The following is a 19,933-nucleotide window of genomic DNA, read 5'->3' as shown; positions in this document are numbered from 1 at the left end:
TCCAACTCACCACAGAGAAGTCCGGATCGTGGTAGAGCGCCGCGTCGCACCCATGTGACGTCACGGCGGCGCCACTCGCTGGAGGCTTTCCCCGCCCACCGCGGTACTGTTCTCTCTTTCCGGACCTGGCCGAGCAGGAGGCGCCATCATGGTGAGCGCGCTTTGCGGCGTTCGGGGCTGGGCAATCCGCTGCCATCCGCTGTAGTCGCGGCCTAGGGGCACGCTGGAGGGCGGCAGGGGGTCTGCGGCTGCCTGGAGGGGGCAACTCCCGATACTGGGGGCGTACTCTGGGGGCCAGGAGAGCAGGGATGGGTCAGAGTCATAGCCTACCGCCCCCATTGAGTAGGTGACCAAGTTGAGGTACTCGGAGGCTGATATGACTGGGTTTACAAAGCTAGGAAGTGGCGGAGCCAGGATTCCGACGCAGGTGGCTGGCTGGACCCGCAGCCGCTCTTAGTTACTTGGCTTTGTTGCTTTTATCCGGACCTGTCACTTTGTAGTACGAAAAGTCGGGTGGGAGGATCAATTTGGGGACCAGGGAGGCCTCTGAGTCTCAGGTCCCTTCCCACCTTGTGATGGTTTTTGAGCCTTTGCCCCAGTGTGACTGTTCGTTATGTACACAGTAATCCCATCTGACAAGTTTGCGAATTTGGGAATAATAAACTCACAGGAAATTCTCACCACGGGGTCTTGCACACAGTGCTGAGTAAGTGGAACTATTAAAACTTAAATAGTTCTCAATGATTGCGAACAAAGTCTGAAAAAACTTCAGTTACTCAGAAAGGCAGCAGGGAGGTAAGAGCCTTTCGAGGTGGCTCAAACCTGTCATCCTAGCCTTTAGGGAGGCCGAGGCTGGAGGATTCCTTGCCCAGGAGATCAAGACCAGCCTGGCCAATATAGTGAGACCCTGTTTCCACTTCAAAAACAATTTCTTAAAAAGACAGTACTTGGTAAGGGTTGTTGGATTGACTGATGTTGTAGGAGAGGTGGTTCCGGTAGTATTGCTGGGTTCTGAATAAGGATTCGTTTCCATCATTACTGCCATTGGTTCGATATTTTTGGTTATCCTGCAGGTGTGGGAGCCAGTTTTGAGAACTTAACATTGTTGCAAAATACAAGTTGTAAAGAATTAACCTTTTTATATAAAGGTAACATGGCTGCTGTGTTACGCTGTTTTGTTTTCGGGGTTCTGTGTGCCATGGGCTGAAGGCATTGTAAGTAGCCCCTTTTTACAGAGGGGTCGGTGGCAGCCCAGAGGTCTCTTTGTGGTAGGCCTGGGATTTGAGCTGGTGTGTTCAGAGCTGGACCTGGGGCCCAGCTCTCAGTTTCAGAAATAAGTAATAATTGGCCATGGTTGGGGGTAATTGGGTCCATGGTTGCCTCTTCACCCCCGCAGGGAGTTGACATCCGCCACAACAAGGACCGAAAGGTTCGGCGCAAGGAGCCCAAGAGCCAAGATATCTACCTGAGGCTGTTGGTCAAGGTGAGGCTGGGCCCTGAGAGGTCTTTGGGGAGGGTCACCCCAGGTCTGTGACTTGCAGATCCTCCATTCTAGCGCTGGCACCAGGCTCCTCCCTGGGGCCTGCAGGGCAGGCTTTCATCTCTGGTTCTGTCCCAGGGCCTCCTGCATTTGTGTTTTCAGCCTCTAGGCTGTGTACAGCTTGGCTTGGGAGTGGAGCTGGGATTTTCTAGGTCCTTGGCCAGGAAGGACCTGGGCCAGCTTTCTCCCTCTAGGTTGCTGGGTTGGGGGAAAGGGATAAAGATTCTTCTAGTCCAAATCGTCATGTGTTTGCCCCTTCACTGGAAGGCTGCAGGGGAGCCAGCTGTCCCAGCTTCTCACTCTCTTCCCGTCCCTCCAGTTGTACAGGTTTCTGGCCAGAAGAACCAATTCCACATTCAACCAGGTTGTGCTGAAGAGGTTGTTTATGAGTCGCACCAACCGGCCTCCTCTGTCCCTTTCTCGGATGGTGAGTGGCTGGCCAGAGAGCACGGTGGACCTGGGAGCCACTGGGTCTTGTCTGTCTGGAAAGGAGGGAGGACTTCGAGCTCTGGGAGCAACCGGGGCATCACGGGTTTGTCTCAGCCAGCCACGAGCGGAGAGCTTGGACTGTTGGTTGGAACTGAGTGTTCATGGGCAGCGGGCGAGGCTCCTGGGCCGCTTCTCCTTATTGTGAGGTGGAGGTGTCCTGATGGCTTCAGGAGATTCCCCCAAGGCCCCAAGTCATAACTGAGTTTTATGTCAAAGGCCCTGCTGAGGGAGGCCCTGTTGGACAGTCTGCATTGTTTTTATCTAGAGCTTTCCCCAGCGGGACCTGAGGGAGGCCTGTGGGGTTTAAGGGGTATGGTGTGAGTCGGGGGTCCCGTTAGAGGGCACGGCTGCCCTGGTCTGGGGATGCCTGAAACGGAGCTGGATGTAAACACCAAAAGGACTTACGACGTGCATCCTCCCCACCCCAAGATCCGGAAGATGAAGCTTCCTGGCCGGGAAAACAAAACGGCTGTGGTTGTGGGGACCATAACGGACGACGTGCGGGTTCAGGAGGTGCCCAAACTGAAGGTGAGTGGCGGGGGCGGGCACACCCATCAGACCCGTGCCGTGCTGTGCTCGTCCTTCCTCAGTCTTGCCCTCTCTGCTGAGGCAAGCATCCTGCCTGTCCGAGTGGCTTTGAGGGTTGGAGTGGGTCGTCTCTGGGGTTATTGATGGTGGGGTCCCCTGGGCAGGTTTCTGGGGCAGGTTGTAAACTGTTAGTGCTGGCCCCTAGAGCCAGACAGCCTGGGCTCAAGTCTAGACTCCTTTGTCACCTCTGAACAGGTCTTTTTTTGGCCTAGCTTCCTTGCTATTATTTCTAGCGTAACACTAGGGATGCGCTGTTAAAAGTTTTTGGAGGTAAAGTATTGAGAACAGCTGCTCTCAGCCCGGGGTGCTCCAGGTAATAAATGATGGTGTTGGTTTCCAGGGCTCTGCTGCGCCGAGGCAGTGGAGGGTGAGTCCCTGCAGCCCCTGGGTGACCACATGGGTCTGACCCGCCAGCCTTGTTCTCTCCACCAGGTATGTGCACTGCGTGTAACCAGCCGGGCCCGCAGCCGCATCCTCAGGGCAGGGGGCAAGATCCTCACTTTCGACCAGCTGGCCCTGGACTCCCCCAAGGGCTGCGGCACTGTTCTGCTCTCCGGTGAGTGATGCCTAGTCGACGGGGAGTGAGCTGTGTGGCTACTGGCAGCCTTCACTTTCCTGGATCTGGGAGGCCAAAAGCTGGGCGCCAGATCCCTGTCTCAGCTGGTTCTCCTTCCCCTTCTCTAGGTCCTCGCAAGGGCCGAGAGGTGTACCGGCATTTCGGCAAGGCCCCAGGAACCCCGCACAGCCACACCAAGTGAGTATCAGGCCCCCAGCTCTGCCCTCTACCCAGACTCAACCTGCAGAGCCGGGCCTGGCCACACTTGGGCTGCTTCTCCTGTCCCTGGTATCAGCCAGCCCCAGGCCTTCTGCAACTCTCAGCTGCCTCATCTCGCCTGCTTTTCCCTTCAACACTTTGCTTGGAGCTCTGTTTTCCAGGGCCTGAGCTGGCATCTCCTGGGGAGCATGAGGTTCACCGGCCTCTGCTGCCCGGGCTGGGGCCCTGCAGGTGGTGGGACAGGTGCTTCCGTAGCCCCTCCTGGCTCCTTGGCTTCCCACTCTGCCAAGCTTTTCCAGCAGCCACTGACTCTCCTGGGGCTGAATGTGACATGCGTGTGGGGTTCCTGTGCCACTCCATGATGGCTTCCTGTAAGAGGGCCCCCCTCTCACTCTCTTCTCTCCCCACAGACCCTACGTCCGCTCCAAGGGCCGGAAGTTCGAGCGTGCCAGAGGCCGACGGGCCAGTCGAGGCTACAAAAACTAACCTTGGATCCTACCCTCTTATTAAAAAGATTTTGAATGCTGACAGTCCTGTGTGTGTGTTATTGGGGGACGGGTTGGGGGGTTGGCGCCTGCAGGTGAGAATGCATTTGGTTTGGGGACAGGGACGCCATGCCAGCGAAGACCAGCCCTCCTCCTGCCCCCACTGCCCCGGAAGCTCCCTGCCCCCTAGGGTCTGAGCCCTGCCTCCTTCCCAACAGCCAGGTGGCAGGTGTTCCCACACCTGCTTCCTTGGGTCAGCCACGCCCGCCCCTCTTAAAGGATCCTGTGCCCCTCCCTGGCGCTGGGATGGCGGGCGGGGTGTGGACCGGGAAGCGCAGGGTGCAGGCAGGCAGGGCTGCGGGGAGGGAGAGGCTGCCTGGAAACAGGTGAGGTGATCTCAACTCCCCACGCCGCGACCGGGAAGCCTGGGTCTGAAGGGGCGTTCACCCCGACTGAGGACAGGTAAAGAAAGTGTGTGAGCTGGACCTCTCCTGGTGGCCTGTGGGGGCCCTCCTGTGTTTACACAAGGGGTAGGGCTCCCCGGATTCCAGGTGGAGGCCTGAGGACAGGCCAGAGGCCAGGAAGTGCCGGAGAACCACAGCCGGAGAACCACAGCCGTGTCCTTGGAAAAGGCAAGTGCCGGAAGGGAGGCCGTGGAGCCCAGCACCAGCCGATGTGGATGGGCCCGGCGAGAGGGGGATGGGTGGGGCTGGGGGTGGGGCAGGGAGGTCAGCCTGGCTTGACTCCTTCCTTCTCTTTGCAGCTCCTTGCTGTGGTCTGGAGGAAGCAGCTGCCTGGGTTGCCGGGATCCCCGAGGTTGGGTCAGGAGCTTCAAGGGGGCAACTGGGGCTTGGGAGGGAGACAGGGCGAGTTATAGAGTGGCCCCTGTGTGGGAAGAAGCATCCGGGCAGCTGGCAGGAGATAGGATTTAGGCAGAAACCAGGCTGGGGGCAGCTTGGTTAGGGCTCACCACAGATCCGAGAACGGTCTGAAACAGGTCTCAGGGCCAGGCCCCAGGCAGGGGCAGCCCGCCTCAGGAGGGCGGTTGGTTAGGTGGCACTCACACCTAGATGGGCTGCCAAGGTCCTAGACCCATCCCATAGTAATGGAGACCCCTGTAGCGCATGTCACCCTCCACTGCGGCAGCTGGAGGGAGTGTGAGGGTCCAGGGAGCAGGGTCCCCCATTGACAGGGTAGGGAAGGGTATGCCAAGCCTTCAGCATTTCTCTAAGGCTGAACGAGCAGGTCCAATGGAGAGGCATCCTGGCTGGTCTGCAGGTGAGAGCTGGTGAGTAGGAGAAACTCGTGGGGGCTGTTGGATTCAGTCAGAGACACATGCTCCACCAGGCAGCCAGATCCTGTGACTCAGTCGGAAGCCACTGGCATTTGCCGGACAGTGAAAGGAGAGCGTCAGTTCATTGTGCTCTTGGTCTGGGGCAGGCAGGCAGCCTGCTGTGCCTTTATTTAAGGATCTCTGGGTGATTGGAGACAGGCAGACAGCCTGTCGCCTGGAAATGATCAACTGGTCAGCCTGACCAAATTCAGGACAACTAAAGGGTCCGACTGGGCACTGTGTGACTGGTGGGTTGGAGGCTGTCGTGTGGCTGAGCATGGATGGCCAGCTGATGGGCCACACGGTTGGGGATGGTGTCAGGAGGTCAGCCTGACCAGCAGAGACGGCTGGCAGGAAGGTCACGGAAGGCCAGCCAGGCATGGTGCCACCTGGGCACAGGCAGGTGGCGGATCTGAGTGGCCTGACACACTGGGTAGTCGCTTATTTGGGCAGTGTGATTGTCAGGACAGTGAGGCAGGGGCCGCTGCAGGGAGCCATTTGGACGTCTGCAGGGGCCCCCTGGAGGCCTCGGATGGCCACATAGGGTCTGCCTATCAGGAGAACCCCCAGATGGTCACAGTCCCCAAAGACAGCCAGACCCCCGGGGACCCAGCCTCTCACAGTCAGTCCTCCCACCCGAGTGACCCTGATGGCGGCCTCCCAGCTGGCGGCGCTGGAAGGAGTGGACTCCGGTCCCAGGGTGCCCGGGGCGAGCTCCGGCTTCCTGTATTCCGAGGGCCAGCGGCTGGCACTGGAGGCTCTGTTGAGCAAGGGTGCGGAGGCGTTTCAGGCCTGTGTGCAACGCGAGGAGCTGCGGCCCTTCCTCAGTGCAGATGAGGTCCAGGGCTTGGCAGCGGCAGCTGAAGACTGGACAGTGGCCAAGCCGGAGCCTGGCAGGATGGCAGACGGAGCCCCCACCGCCGATGGGGATGCGGGCAGCCTGAGCTACTGGCCTGGGCAGTCGGAGCAGCCGGCACCCATCCTGCGGCTGGGCTGGCCAGTGGACTCAGCGTGGAAGGGCATCACCCGGGCGCAGCTGTACACCCAGCCCCCTGGAGAGGGACAGCCGCCCCTCAAGGAGCTAGTGCGGCTGGAGATCCAGGCTGCCCACAAGGTGGGTGTCACGGGGGCCTGGTGTCCATTCCCCAGACTGGGACAGGGACCCAGGCATTCTCTCCCTTGTCCTCCTGGGACTTGCAAGCCCACACCCCTACCCTAAAGGACCTATACCCCTGGGACCCAGGAGTCCACACCTTCCAGCCCCAGGACGCAGGTGCCTACACGCCCAGACCTCATCCTTACTCTCAGAAATGGGGGCCCAGCCGAGTGCAGTGGCTCACGCCTGTCATCTCAGCACTTTGGGAGGCCGAGGCAGACAGATCATGAGGTCAGGAGTTTGAGACCAGCCTGGCCAACATAGTGAAACCCCATCTCTACTAAAAATACAAAAATTAGCCGGGTATGGTGGTGGGTGCCTGTAGTCCCAGCTACTAGGGAGACTGAGGCAGAAGAATTGCTTGAACCCGGGAGGCAGAGGTTGCAGAGAGCCAAGATCGAGCTACTGCACTCCAGCCTGGGTGACAGCGAGATTCCATGCCAAAAAGAAAAGAGAAATGGGGGCCCCTACCCTCCCTCAAGACCTGGGTGCCCTTAGGTATCGATGCCCCTTGAGCCTAATTATGACACCCCCAGTCTCAGTCATTCCCTTATCCCCTCATCACCAAGCCAGAGGTCTCCACTCTCCCTCCAAGGAGGACCCACATGTCCCCACTATAGCCCTTGGAAAGCCCACTATGTACTTCACAGTCTTAGTGTCCGCCAGCTCCTATGTGAAGGGCTTCCCAGGGACTAATGGGAATCATCGAGCCAGAACCCTGTGCCACCAGAGGGACTGCTGTGACCACGGAGGCACGGGGCAGTTAAATCTCTTCCCTGCAAGTGGCCGAGTGGGGATTTGAACCCAGGCTGTCTGGTTGCTGAGTCAGGGTTCTCCACTATTTTATGCTGCCTGCAATATCCAGGCCTTCAGCACCTCCGTGTCCCCCAGGTTCGCCACAGTGGCCTAGCAGGTCTGCCCTCCTGCACCCAGCACCCAGAAAATTCCCCAGGACCCAGAAATGTAGCTGCCCACAGTGCCCTATGGGACATCCACCACTGATCTTAGAGCCAAACTGCCGTGGACATTTGGGCACCGCAGTGTCGCAGCTCAGGGGACGATGTTCTGTGTTACAAACGTGATTTGTAGGCCAGGCACGGTGGCTCATGGCCTGTAACCCCAGCACTGTGGGAGGCCGAGGCTGGGGGATCATCCGATGTCAGGGGTTCCAGACCAGCCTGGCCAACTTGGTAAAAATATGAAAATTAGCCAGGTGTGGTGGCGGGCGCCTGTAATCCCAGCTACTCTGGAGGCTGAGGCAGGAGAATAGCTTGAGCGCTGGAGGCCGAAGTTGCAGTGAGCTGATATTGTGCCACTGCATTCCAGCCTGGGCAACAACAGAGCAAGACTTCATCTTTAAAAAGAGAACAAAAAAAAAAGCAGGGTGTGGTGGCTCACGCTTGTACTCCTAGCACTTTGGGAGGCTGAGGCAGGTGGATCACAAGGTTAGAAGATCGAGACCATCCTGGCTGACGCGGTGAAAGTACATCTCTACTAAAAATACAAAAAATTAGCTGGGCGTGGTGGGCGCCTGTAGTCCCAGCTACTCGGGAGGCCGAGGCGGGAGAATTGCTTGAACCCGGGAGGTGGAGTTTGCAGTGAGCTGAGATCGCACCCCTGCACTGCAGCCTGGGCGACAGAGCGAGACTCCGTCTCAAACACAAAAACAAAAACAAAACAAAAAAACCCCCAAAAAACAAAAAAGAAAAACAAGCAAACATATGATTTGTGATAACAATTTTCCAGCATTTAGGAGCCAGGAATCTCAAGAAGGGGCTGGGGATCTCATGGAGGGACAGCGTTTTGCTCTTTCACACATCGGTGCGGTTTGAGCAGCAGTGTATGTCTGGGAGTCTCCCCTTTAGTGCCCCCTGAATGTTAAACTCCCAGCCCCCAGAGCACTTTACTCCCAGATTCCGGATGTCAGGCTTCCCACACCCTCTGAATGTCCCCCGAACCAGCTTTCGTTCACACATCCACCTCCCCTCTCCCCACCCCCAGCTGGTGGCCGTGGTCATGGACATCTTCACTGACCCAGACCTGCTTTTGGACTTGGTGGATGCTGCCATGCGCCGCTGGGTACCTGTCTACCTGCTCCTGGACCGCCAGCAGCTGCCTGCCTTCCTGGAGCTGGCCCAGCAGCTGGGGGTGAACCCCTGGGCCACGGAGGTAGGGGCCGGGCCAGGGGGACCTGTGAGTCCCCATTCCCCTGGCATGGGGGCGGTGGGGGCAGACCCTTCCACGGAGCCCCGGGTCATTGAGATGGATGCTAGCAGGGATGGTCCCCTGGGATCTGATGCCCACGGCATTGGGGAAGTGGGGGTGGGCACCCCAAGGAATCTTGAGTCACTGAGTTTGGGTATCCCCAAGAAACGCCTGAGGGGTGATATCAGTGGCTCTGAGGAAGCCGAGGCAGATATTTCTTTTTTTTTTTTTTTTTTTTTTTTTGAGATGGAGTCTTGCTCTGTCACCCAGGCTGGAGTGCAGTGGCACGGTCTTGGCTCACTGCAACATCTGCCTCCCGGGTTCAAATGATTCTCCTGCCTCAAACTCCCCAGTAGCTGGGATTACAGGCATGTATCACCATGCCTGGCTAATTTTTGTACTTTTAGTAGAGACGGGGTTTCGCTATATTGGGCCAGGCTGGTCTCGAACTCCTGACCTCAGGTGATTCACCCCCCCCCCTTGGCCTCCCAAAGTGCTGGGATCACAAGCATGAGCCACCAGGCCTGGCCTTGGACAGATACTTCTATGGAGTCATGGGTCCCTCCAGTTAAAACCAGCCTGGAGGGAGCCTGAATCCGTGCAGTGGGCCTCAGCAAGGGTGTGCCGTCCACTCCCCACACCAACAGAACATGGATGTCCGCGTGGTGCGGGGCTGCAGCTTCCAGAGCCGCTGGCGGAGGCAGGTGAGCGGCACCGTGCGGGAGAAGTTCGTGCTGCTGGACGGCGAGAGGGTCATCTCAGGATCCTACAGGTGTAGTCCTCGCCCCGCCCCCCACCTCCCAGCGTCCTATACCCCACTTTCCCTCAGTGTGCTCAGAGAACAGCTGGCATCCCCTGCCCAGCCCTCTCTTTTCTCATCTGTGTAATGGGGACAAAACACCCTCCCCTGGGGAGGAGATACGTGCTGCGGCCGGACCCGGTGCTGGTCTGTTTAGTGGTCTTGGGTAAGTCTGCTTCTCTTTGACCTGGTGTTTTGTCATCTGGAAAACTGGGCAAACAGTTTGGGGGTGGATTGGCACCTCGATTGGGGTCTAAGCTCTGCCTTGGGTAAATAACTCCACCTGTCTGAGCATCTAAGAAAATACCCGGGCGTGGTGGCTCAAGCCTGTAATCCCAGCACTTTGAGAGGCCGAGGCAGGCAGATCAGCTGAGGTCAGGAGTTCAAGACCAGTCTGGCCAACATGGTGAAACCCTGTCTTCCCAGCTACTTGGGAGGTTGAGGCAGGAGAATTACTTGAACCCAGGAGACAGAGGTTGCAGTGAGCCGAGATGGCGCTGTCGCACTCCAGCCTGGGAGACAGAGCAAGACTCCGTCTCAAAAAAGCAAAAGAAAAAAGAAAAAAAAAAAAAGAAACTGCAAATAATAACAGCACCTACCTCACAGGGTCACAGCACAGTCGGGGAGGAGAGGGGTGTGGGCTCTGGGACCAGACGGCCTGGATTCAAATTCTAGCTCTGTCAGTTCCCCGTTGTGTGACTTCAGGCGACTTACTTCACCTCTCTGTGCCTCAGTTTCCCCCTCTATGTCACGGGGCTGATAGGGTTAGAGCCTCTAGAAGCAGGTCCCTCAACAGGGGTAGCATCCACACTTGGGCTGGCTGAGTCTTCGTTGCGGGGGCTGTTGGGTACACTGGGAGGCTGCTTGGCATCTTCTGCCTTGACCCAGCAGAGGTCAGTAGCATCACACGCCCAGTACCCCCAGCTTTCCCTGCCAATTAGAGAACCAAAAACCTCTCCAGACAGCAAAGATGCCCGCTGGGGAGCACAGGTGCCTAGCTGAGAACACTGGTCAGGAACAGTAGCTTTCAACCCTGTGCATGCACCAGAATCCCTGGGAGCACTTGTTAAAACACAGATTTGGGCTGGGCATGGTGGCTTACACCTGTAATCCCAGCACTTTGGGAGGCCAAGTCGGGCAATCACCTGAGGTCAGGAGTTCAAGACCAGCCTGGCCAACATGGTGAAACCCCATCTCTACAAAAATACAAAAATTAGCCAGGATGATGGCGGGTGCCTGTAATCCCGGCTACTCAGGAGGCTGAGGCAGGAGAATCACTTGAACCCAGGAGGCAGAAGTTGCAGCGAGCCGAGATCATGCCACTGCACTCCAGCCTAGGCGACAGAACAAGACTCCATCTCACAAAAACAAAAACAAAAACAAAACAAAAAAACCACACAGCTTTTGTAGCAGATAATTCAGGAAAAGGAAGAGGAAAAAGAAAAATGGCTGGGCGTGGTGGGTCACACCTGTAATCCCAGCATTTGGGAGCCCAAGGCAGTGGATCACCTGAGGTCAGTTTGGTGAGGAGTTTGAGACCAGCCTGATTAACACGGTGAAACCCTGTCTCTACTAAAAATACAAAAAATTAGCCAGGCATGGTGGTGTGCACCTCTAGTCCCAGCTACTCAGGGGCTGAGGCTGGAGAATCGCTTGAACCGGGGAGGTGGAGGTTGCAGTGAGCCGAGATCGCACCATTGCACGATTACACTCCAGCCTGGGTGACCAAGCAAGACTCTGTCTCAAAAAAAGAAAAAAAAAGGAAAAGAAAAAGAAAACGGAAAAAGACTGGGCATGGTGGTTCACGTCTGTAGTCCCAGCATTTTAGGAGGCTGAGGCAGGAGGATCACTTGAGCCCAGGACTTCGAGACCAGCCTGGGCAACATAGCAGGACCCCATCTCTACAAAAATTTAAAGAAATAAAAATTAGTCAAGCATGATGGAGCATGCTTGTAGTCCCAGCTACTCAGGAGGCTGAGGTGGGAGGATCACTTGAGCCTAGGAGGTGGAGGCTGCAGTAAGCCAAGATTGCACCACTGCACTCCAGCCTGGGCAGCAGAGCAAAACCCTGTTTCACAAAGAAAAAAAAAAAAGAAAGAGAAAGAGAAAACAATACACAGCTTTTGGACTCCACTCCCATTCATCGTGCCTGGAACAGGGCCTGAGAATCTGCATTTTTAGTAAGTTCCCACTTGATACTGCTGCTGTTTCTGGTCCAGGGACCACACTTTGAGAACCCACTAGAGTTGAGACCGGAATGTTTGAAATGTTTGAAAGAGTGTTTACCTTCCCAGCTTTGTGTGAGGATTCCGTGGCACGTAACATAAGACAGTCTTGGCCGGGTGCCATGGCTCACACCTGTAATCCCAGCACTTTGAGAGGCTGAGGTGGGAGGATCACTTGAGCCCAGGAATCTGAGACCCCCCGGGCAACATAGCTGGATCTTATCGCTACAAAAAGAAAAAAAAAAGGAAAAGGAAAAACAAAGAATGCTCCATGAACATCAGCTGTCATTTATTATGAGAGATATATATATGTATATATATATTTTTTACCGTATTTCATGGACTCTAAGGTGCCACCAATGGAGAGAAGCATCGTGATTGAAACGTAGGAAGCTCTGCATCTTAGAACCGGTAGAATAGAGTAGTACAATCAAACCCACAGGCCGTGCTCCCCTGCCGCTCAATCAGGCCTGGGGGTGCTTCCCTGAACACCGGGCTCCTGGTGGACAGCCTTAGAAGGGATGAAGCCAGGGCCGCAAGAGGTTGTCCAGGGCCTCTCTGGCCATTTAGTGGGAGAAGGAGACGGGGACGTGAGGAGTGGCAGATCTGGGAGAACAGTCCCAGGCCTCGTCCTCCCTGTTGGTCACAGCAAACGTGGAGGGAGCAGCATACCCAGCCCCAGTGCCAGGCTGGTGGTGGCCCCCACCATCTGGCTGCTCGAGGAGCCCAGAGCTCTGTTACACAGGCGGCCGCTGCAGCAGGTGGTGGTGAGGCTGTAGGTGACACCCCTGTAGCTGACAGGTTCCTCCCGGCCGCAGCTGGTGGCTCGAAGGCAGCCTTTGTTGATGACCGGACCGGTGCCTGGGGCGATCCCCCGGCCTGTGAAGCAGTCCTCGTCATCACCACAGCGCATGGAGGTGCCGGGACACTGCGTGGAGTCGGTGAGCTCACAGAAGATGCAGTCCTTGACGCCCGTCGTGCCTGGGGGCAGAGCCATCACCAGAAGCAGCAGCCAGCACAGGACCATGGCGGCCTGGCGGCGTTGACGCTGCCCCAGCCAGGCCGTGGGCTTCCTAGACCTCCCGGAACTGCTGAATGAAGGACCTCCGAGGACTCCTCCTGCCCACGGGACTTTGGCCCTGGTCCTGGCCTCCCAGGGTCAGCGCCTGGAGTGTCCTCTGTTCCCAATGCCCTGTGTCCCTCTAAGTCCTGGGGATGGAGGTGAGCTGGTGGCTGCTGTCTGACAAGAGTCTGTGAATGGAATGAGTGATCTCACAGATCCCTCAGGGTTCCCACTGGCTGCTCTGGGGATGAGGTCATAGGTGAGAGGAGGGGGTGTCACAATCCAAGGGGTAGCCTGTCCCGCCAACCTGCCAGGGCGCAAGAGGGCTCTGCCACCTCTGCCAAGGTGAAGATGCCCTGAACCCAGAGAATGCTGGCCGCAAGCTCATCCACATTCTCTGTGCTGTACCCACCAAGGGCATGACTTCAGCCTCATACCTCCCATGGTGACCCCATTTTCCAGACGGGCAAACCGAGGCTGGGGAAGGGAAAGTGATGTATCTGGGGTCCCCGAGTCAGGATGAGAGCCAGGTTCATTGAATTCCAAAGAGGCTGGGAAAAAAGAGGGTGTATTAACTGAGCATTTACTGTGTGCCAGGATTCATGCTCAGTGCTGGCTTGCTTTTATTTTATTTATATTTTTTGAGACGGAGTCTCACTCTGTCACCCAGGCTGGAGTGCAGTGGTGTGAACTCAGCTCACTGCAGCTTCTGCTTCCCAGGTTCAAGCGATTCTCGTAACTCAGCCTCCCAAGCGGTTGGGACTACAGGGGCGTGCAAGCACATCTGGCTAATTTTTGTATTTTTAGTAGAGACAGGGTTTCACCATGTTGGCCAGACTGGTCGCGAACTCTTGAGCTCAAGTGATCTGCCTGCCTCGACCTCCCAAAGTGCTGGGATTACAGGCGTGAGCCATCGCGCCACACCTGGCCCTTGGTGCTTTCAATAACTACTGTGATGACAGGAAGTGTTAGGGCACTGGCTCCCACAGCTCACAGGCTCTCAGCGGTGGCCACATGCAAGGGGCTTGACCCGTGTTCAGTCATTTGAATCTTCCTATGTTTTATTTATTTTTTAATTTAATTTTTGTTTTTAAAGTTGGCTGGGCACAGTGGCTCACAACTGTAATCCCAGCACTTTGGGAGGCCAAGGCGGGTGGATCACCTGAGGTCAGGAGTTCAAGACCAGCATGGCCAACATGGTGAAACCCCGTCTCTACTACAAATACTAAAAATACAAAAGTTAGCTGGGCGTGGTGGTGGGCACCAGTGATCCCAGCTACTCGGGAGGCTGAGGCAGGGAGAATTGCTTGAACCTGGGAGGTGGAGGTTGCAGGGAGCCAAGATTGTGCCACTGCACTTGAGCCTAGGCAACAGAGCAAGACTCCATCTCAAAAAAAAAAGAAAGAAAGAAAAAAAGGATCTTGCCCTGTGGCCTAGGCTGGAGTGTAGTGGCACGATCTTGGCTCACTGCAGCCCTGACTTCCCAGGCTCAAGTGATTCTCCTCCCTGAGCCTCCAGAGTAGCTGGGACTATAGGGGTGCACCACCATGCCCGGCTAATTTCATAAAATTTTTTGTAGAGATGGAATCTTGCTACATTGCCCAGGTTGGTCTCAAACTTCTAGCCTCAAGCAGTCCTCCCGCCTCAGCCTCCCAAAGTGCTGGGATTACAGGCGTAGCCACCGCACTTGGCCTTCCTAGGTTTTGGCTCCATATTGCAGATGAGCACTGCAGGGAGCAGCAACATGGAGAGCTTGGTGCACAGCCAGGGCTGACTAGATGGCAGTCATTCTAGGAAGCAGCTGGGTCTTAAAACAATCCCTTTTAGTGTCCAGAAGTGAATTCCATCTCTTTCCAAAGGGGAAAACTGAGGCATTCAGGTGTTCCTAAGTGGGGACCAGGTAGAGCCTGGGTTTAAACTCCAGTCTGATTCCAGATAAGTTTTTTGTTTTGTTTCGTTTTGAGTCAGAGTCTCGCTCTGTCGCGCAGATTGGAGTGCAGTGGTGTGATCTCAGCTCACTGCAACCTCCGCCTCCCGGGTTCAAGCAATTCTCCTGCCTCAGCCTCCTGAGTAGCTGGAATTACAGCATGCACCACCATACCCAGCTAATTTCTGTATTTTTAGTAGAGATGGGGTTTCACCATGTTGGTCAGGCTGGTCTCAAACTCCTGACCTCATGATCTGCCTGCCTCAGCCTCCCAAAGTGCTGGGATTACAGGCGTGAGCCACAGTGTCCTTTTTTTTTTATTTTTATTTTTTTGCGGGGCGGGGAAGGGTCTTGCTCTGCTGCCCAGGCTGGAATGCAGTGGTATTATCACGGCTCACTGCAGGCTCAATTTCCCAGGCTCAGCAGGGCGCAGTCACTCACGCCTGTAATCCCAGCACTTTGGGAGGCTGAGGCAGGTGGATCACCTGAGGTCAGGGCTTCGAGACCAGCCTGACCAACATGGTGAAACCCCATCTCTACTAAAAATACAAAAAATTAGCCGGGCATGGTGGCAGGCGCCTGTAGTCCCCAACTACTCAGGAAGCTGAGGCAGGAGAACTGCTTGAACCCGGGAGGCAGAGGTTGTAGTGAGCCGAGATCATGCCATTGCACTCCAGCCTGGGCAACAAGAGCAAAACTCCATCTCAAAAAAAAAAAAAAGAGATTTCCAGGCTCAAGGGATCCTCCCACCTCAGCCTCCCAAGTGGCTGGGAGTACAGGTGTGCGCCACCACAGCTGGCTAGTTTTTTTATTTTTTTATTTTTTATTTTTATTTTTATTTTTTTTTTGAGACGGAGTCTCGCTCTGTCGCCCAGGCTGGAGTGCAGTGGCCAGATCTCAGCTCACTGCAAGCTCCGCCTCCCGGGTTCCCGCCATTCTCCTGCCTCAGCCTCCCGAGTAGCTGGGACCACAGGCGCCGCCACCTCGCCCGGCTAATTTTTTGTGTTTTTAGTAGAGACGGGGTTTCGCCGTGTTAGCCAGGATGGTCTCGATCTCCTGACCTTGTGATCCGCCCGTCTCGGCCTCCCAAAGTGCTGGGATTACAGGCTTAAGCCACCGCGCCCGGCCAGTTTTTTTATTTTTTGTAGAGACAGAGTCTCCCCATGTTGCCCAGGCTAGTCTCAAACTCTTGGGCTCAAGCAACCCTCCTGCCTCAGCCTCCCAAAGCGTGAGTCACTGCGCCTGGCCCCGATTAGATAAGTGTCTTAACTTGGGCTGTCTTCACTCCATCCCACCCCGGTACATACTTCAGTTGTCCCCATTCTACAGACGGGGAAGCTGAGGCTGGAGAGGTCAGGACTCGCCTGAGGTCCTACCGCCTCCCCTGGGACCTGGCTGGGGATGAGGGCGGGGCTGGGCCCTCAGGGTTGGAGACCCTGATCCCCCTGCTCCCCAACCCCCAGCTTCACGTGGAGTGACGCACGTCTGCACCGAGGCCTGGTGACCCTGCTGACCGGTGAAATTGTCGACGCCTTCAGCCTTGAGTTCCGGACGCTGTACGCGGCCTCCTGTCCGCTCCCACCTGCGCCCCCCCAGGATCCCTCGGTCACGGGGGGCCTGCAGCGGGGCCGCAGCCCGCACCGCGTGTCCCGCCGTCGCTCCGTGGCCCCCGCGTCGCCCCCGCCGCCTGACGGCCCGCTGGCCCACCGCCTGGCCACCTGCCGCGTCTCCCCTGCCGCCCCGGGGCCCGCACTCAGCGACATCCTAAGGAGCGTGCAGCGCGCCCGGACCCCCAGCGGCCCCGCGACCCGGCCCAGCCGCTCCCTGTGGGACCTAAGCCGCCTGTCCGAGCTGTCTGGCTCCAGTGATGGGGACAACGAGGTGAGATTTTGTGGCTGGTGCCAGAAGAGCATGGAGCCCAGGAAGGGGAAGGCGTTTGCCCAGGGTGGTGCAAGCCAGGCTCCAGGGGCCCTGCTCCCAGCCATAGAGCCCGAAGCGTTTCCTGAGGGCCTGCGCCGCTAAATTCCTAATAGCGTCGTTTGTTGACTTGCTGCATGCTGGGCAGGTGGGCGCTGGGTGGCATGGGGCAGAGACAGGAGAGCCCTGGGTGCAAATCCTGGCATGACACACTAGGTGGGGGGAAGCCGAGGACCTGACTTCTCTGAACCTCAGTATCCCCATCTAGGAACGGGTGGAGCAAGGGCATTCATTCTGAGTTTGGTTGAGGGAGGAATCCACATGGCTAAATAAAAATAGAGTAGTAATGATAACAACAATACATTCCTGAAACAAGGAGTTCGAGACCAGCCTGGCCAGCATGGTGAAACCCTGTCTGTACTAAAAATACAAAAAATTTAGCTGGGTGTGGTGGTGCACACCTGTAGTCCCAGCTTTCGGGAGGCTTAGGCAGAAGAACTGTTTGAGCCAGGGAGGTGGTGGTTGCAGTGAGCTGAGATCGTTCCACTGCACTCTAGCCTGGGCGACAGAGCGAGACTGTCTCAAAAAATAAATAATAATAAACAATAAATAACTTCCTGAAGTGGAATTTATTTATTTTGTGATATCCTCATCCCAGGCCAGGAAGGCTGGGAGATAGATATATTTGAGACAGGGTCTTGCTCTGCAGTGTCCTGGGAATCAGGAATCATCTCCCTCCGTCCCAGGCAAGGAAGGCTCCTAGCTGGAGAGGAGATGGGGGATGGGCAGGGGCAAGGTCCTCACCTTCACCTGGTCCTGAGCACCCTCACCCAGCATCCCCTCCCTTGGCAAATATTTGCTCCCGGCTGGCAGATGCCAGCACTTCTGGTTCCTCCCCAGCTGCAGAGGTGGGGACCCAGTTCCTTGCCCCTCTGTAGGTTAGGGGGTCCCAGGCTTGCCTTCTCACTTCCCCCCTTCCCTCTCGGGCTCCCCACACCGTCCTCCTTGCCTGCCTCCTCCTCTGCATCCCTCTCCTTTCTGTCCCTCCTCCTGCTGCCTTCCTGCTTCTTCTTGCTCATGTCGTCCTTCACCTTTCACCCCCTCTGTCTACTCTCTCTCCTTCTTGGCTCCCCTCCTCCCTCCTCTCCTTCTTTCTCCTCCCTCACCTTCTCCCTTACCCCTTCCTCTTCTTTTACCTCCCTACCTTTTTTTTTTTTTTTGAAACAGGGTCTCGCTCTGTCTCCCAGACTGGAGTACAGTGGCATGATCTCAGCTTACTGCAGCCTCAACCTCCTTGGCTCAAGCAATCCTCCCACCTCAGCTTTCCAAGTAGCTAGGATTACAGACCCATGATACCACGCCTGGCTAATCTGTGTGTGTGTGTGTGTGTGTGTGTGTGTGTGTTTTGAGACAGAGTTTCACTCTTGTTGCCCAGGCTGGAGTGCTATGGTATGATCTCAGCTCACCACAACCTCTGCCTCCCGGATTCAAGGATTCTCCTGTCTCAGCATCCTGAGTAGTTGGGATTACAGGCATGCACCACCACACCTGGCTAACTTTGTATTTTTAGTAGAGGTAGGGTTTCTCCATGTTGGTCAGGCTGGTCTCGAACTCCTGACCTCAGGTGATCCGCCCACCTCAGCCTCCCAAAGTGCTGGGATTACAGGCATGAGCCACCACACCCAGCCTAATTTTTCTATTTTTTGGAGAGTTGAGGTCTCACTGTGTTGCCTAGGTTGGTCTTGTCTCGAACTCCTGAGCTCAAGCAATCCTCCCACCTCAGCCTCCCAAAGTGCTGGGATTACAGGCGTGAACCGTGTCCAGCCTCCATCTCTCTCCTCCCTCTCTCCTCTCTTCCCTCCCTTCCCTCCTCCATCATCTCCTTCCACCTCCCTCAAATCCTTTATCACCTTTTTCTTTTTCTTTTTTGTTTTTCTTTTTTTCCTTTTTTTTTTTTTTTTGAGATTGAGTCTTGTTCTATCGCCCAGGCTGGAGTACAGTGGTGCTATCTCAGCTCGCTGCAGTCTCTGCCTTCTGGGTTCAAGCAATTCTCCTGTCTCAGCCTCCCGAGTAGCTGGGATTACAGGCACCCACCACCACATCAGGCTAATTTTTGTATTTTTAGTAGAGATGGGGTTTCACCATGTTGGCCAGCTGGTCTTGAACTCCTGACCTCAAGTGATCCTCCCACCTTGGCCTCCCAAAGTGCTGGGATTACAGGTGTGAGCCACCATGCCTGGCCGTCTATCACTTTCACTGCTTCTCTCTTGCCTCACTTCCTGCCTTCTCTGGCTCTCCCCCAGGGCCCCACCTCAGCCTCCTCTCACCTCCTTCTCTTTCCTTCCACAGCTCAAGAAGTCCTGGGGTTCCAAGGACACCCCAGCCAAGGCTCTGATGAGGCAGCGGGGCGCTGGAGGAGGCCCCCGCGGGGAGGTGGACTCCCGACCTCCCTGGGGCGGTGCTCTGCCCCTGTCCCCTGCCCACCGCCTCCACTATCTGTCCCCAGCCCGAAGGCGGTTCGCTGGGGATGCTACATTCAAACTTCAAGAGCCCAGAGGCGTCAGGCCGTCAGATTGGGCCCCGCGGGCAGGACTTGGGGGGCAACCCTGAACAGGAGACCAAGCCAAATCTGCTGGCCCACCCAAGGAGCAGTGCCGGACAACTGTCAGCTCAGAGCCCCCTGCCTCCATACCCTGCCTTGGATAAGGCTTCTGGCCTCAGCGTCTGTAAAGCAGAAGGGATGTTTTTCACTTGTTCTGCAACCTGGGGCCAGGAGTGGTGGCTCATGCCTGTAATCTCTGCACTTTGGGAGGCTACGGTGGGAGGGTTGCTTGAGGCCAGGAGTTGGAGACCAGCCTGGGCAACATAGTGAGACCCCATCTCCACAATAAATAAAACAAATTAGTTGGGCATGGTGGCGCACACCTGTGGTCCCAGCTACTCTGGAGGCTGAGGTGGGAGGATCGCTTGAGCTCTGGATGTGGAGGCAGCAGTGAGCCAAGATCACGCCATTGCACTCCAGCCTGGGCAACACAGCGAGAGGCCATCTCTTTAAAAAAAAAAAAAAAAAAAGGAAAAAGAAAGGCTGAGCAAGGTGGCTCACTCCTGTAATCCCAGCACTTTGGGAGGCCGAGGCAGGTGGATCACCTGAGGTCAGGAGTTCGAGACCAGCCTGGCCAACATGGTGAAACCCATCTCTACTAAATACAAAAATTAGCTGGGTGTGGTGGTGGGTGCCTGTAATCCTGGCTACTTACGAGGCTGAGACGGAAAAATTGCTTGAACCCAGGAGGCAGAGCTTGCAGTGAGCCGAGATCACACCACTGCACTCCAGCCTGGGTGACAGAGTGAGACTCCGTCTTAAAAAAAAAAAAAAGAAAATGGACTTTGGCAAGCCCATTGCCTGCACCGGACCTCAGTGTCACAGCCGA

At 56.1% G+C, this 19,933-nt stretch overlaps 3 protein-coding genes across 4 annotated transcripts; 2 read left to right on the top strand and 1 right to left on the bottom strand.

Annotated features, from left to right (window-relative positions):
* Positions 1–11: 11 nt before the first annotated feature.
* Positions 12–3,922, top strand: LOC105478649 (ribosomal protein L18). The gene is made up of 7 exons (XM_011736172.2): positions 12–151; positions 1,397–1,483; positions 1,860–1,967; positions 2,459–2,557; positions 3,050–3,173; positions 3,302–3,371; positions 3,803–3,922. The coding sequence occupies exons 1-7, from the start codon at positions 149–151 to the stop codon at positions 3,876–3,878; spliced, it is 567 nt and encodes a 188-aa protein (XP_011734474.1). The 5' UTR covers positions 12–148; the 3' UTR covers positions 3,879–3,922.
* Positions 3,923–3,987: 65 nt separating this feature from the next.
* On the top strand, positions 3,988–19,412 carry LOC105478646 (family with sequence similarity 83 member E). Of its 2 annotated transcripts, XM_071087356.1 has the most exons (7): positions 3,988–4,339; positions 4,412–4,509; positions 4,641–6,324; positions 8,368–8,535; positions 9,219–9,343; positions 16,049–16,466; positions 18,852–19,412. In XM_071087356.1, exons 3-7 carry the CDS (start codon positions 5,860–5,862, stop codon positions 19,110–19,112), a joined length of 1,437 nt encoding a protein of 478 aa, XP_070943457.1. In that variant the 5' UTR covers positions 3,988–4,339; positions 4,412–4,509; positions 4,641–5,859; the 3' UTR covers positions 19,113–19,412. The 2 variants fall into 2 exon arrangements, with proteins under 2 accessions (XP_070943457.1, XP_070943456.1); XM_071087355.1 differs by having other exon boundaries at positions 3,988–4,509.
* LOC105478645 (sperm acrosome associated 4) lies at positions 11,689–12,879 on the bottom strand. Its single transcript, XM_011736159.3, has 2 exons — positions 11,926–12,879; positions 11,689–11,820 (listed from the first exon to the last, which is right to left on the bottom strand). The coding sequence occupies exon 1, from the start codon at positions 12,620–12,622 to the stop codon at positions 12,239–12,241; it is 384 nt and encodes a 127-aa protein (XP_011734461.2). The 5' UTR covers positions 12,623–12,879; the 3' UTR covers positions 11,689–11,820; positions 11,926–12,238.
* Positions 19,413–19,933: the final 521 nt, after the last annotated feature.

The sequence above is a fragment of the Macaca nemestrina genome, chromosome 20, assembly GCF_043159975.1.
Source record: "Macaca nemestrina isolate mMacNem1 chromosome 20, mMacNem.hap1, whole genome shotgun sequence".
NCBI classification, from domain to species: Eukaryota; Metazoa; Chordata; class Mammalia; order Primates; family Cercopithecidae; genus Macaca; species Macaca nemestrina.
Note: the sequence above shows the minus strand (reverse complement) of the source record. Positions and strands in the feature narration are given on the sequence as shown.

Excerpts from the sequence above, each read along its gene's own strand:
- LOC105478649 (XM_011736172.2), top strand. Across the intron at positions 2,558-3,049 it reads AGGAGGTGCCCAAACTGAAG|GTATGTGCACTGCGTGTAAC; the intron begins GTGAGTGGCGGG and ends TCTCTCCACCAG. Across the intron at positions 3,174-3,301 it reads CGGCACTGTTCTGCTCTCCG|GTCCTCGCAAGGGCCGAGAG; the intron begins GTGAGTGATGCC and ends CCCCTTCTCTAG.
- LOC105478646 (XM_071087356.1), top strand. The coding sequence starts at position 5,860 with ATGGCGGCCTCCCAGCTGGCGGCGCTGGAAGGAGTGGACTCCGGTCCC. Across the intron at positions 6,325-8,367 it reads AGATCCAGGCTGCCCACAAG|CTGGTGGCCGTGGTCATGGA; the intron begins GTGGGTGTCACG and ends CCCCACCCCCAG. Across the intron at positions 9,344-16,048 it reads GTCATCTCAGGATCCTACAG|CTTCACGTGGAGTGACGCAC; the intron begins GTGTAGTCCTCG and ends CCCAACCCCCAG.
- LOC105478645 (XM_011736159.3), bottom strand. The coding sequence starts at position 12,622 with ATGGTCCTGTGCTGGCTGCTGCTTCTGGTGATGGCTCTGCCCCCAGGC.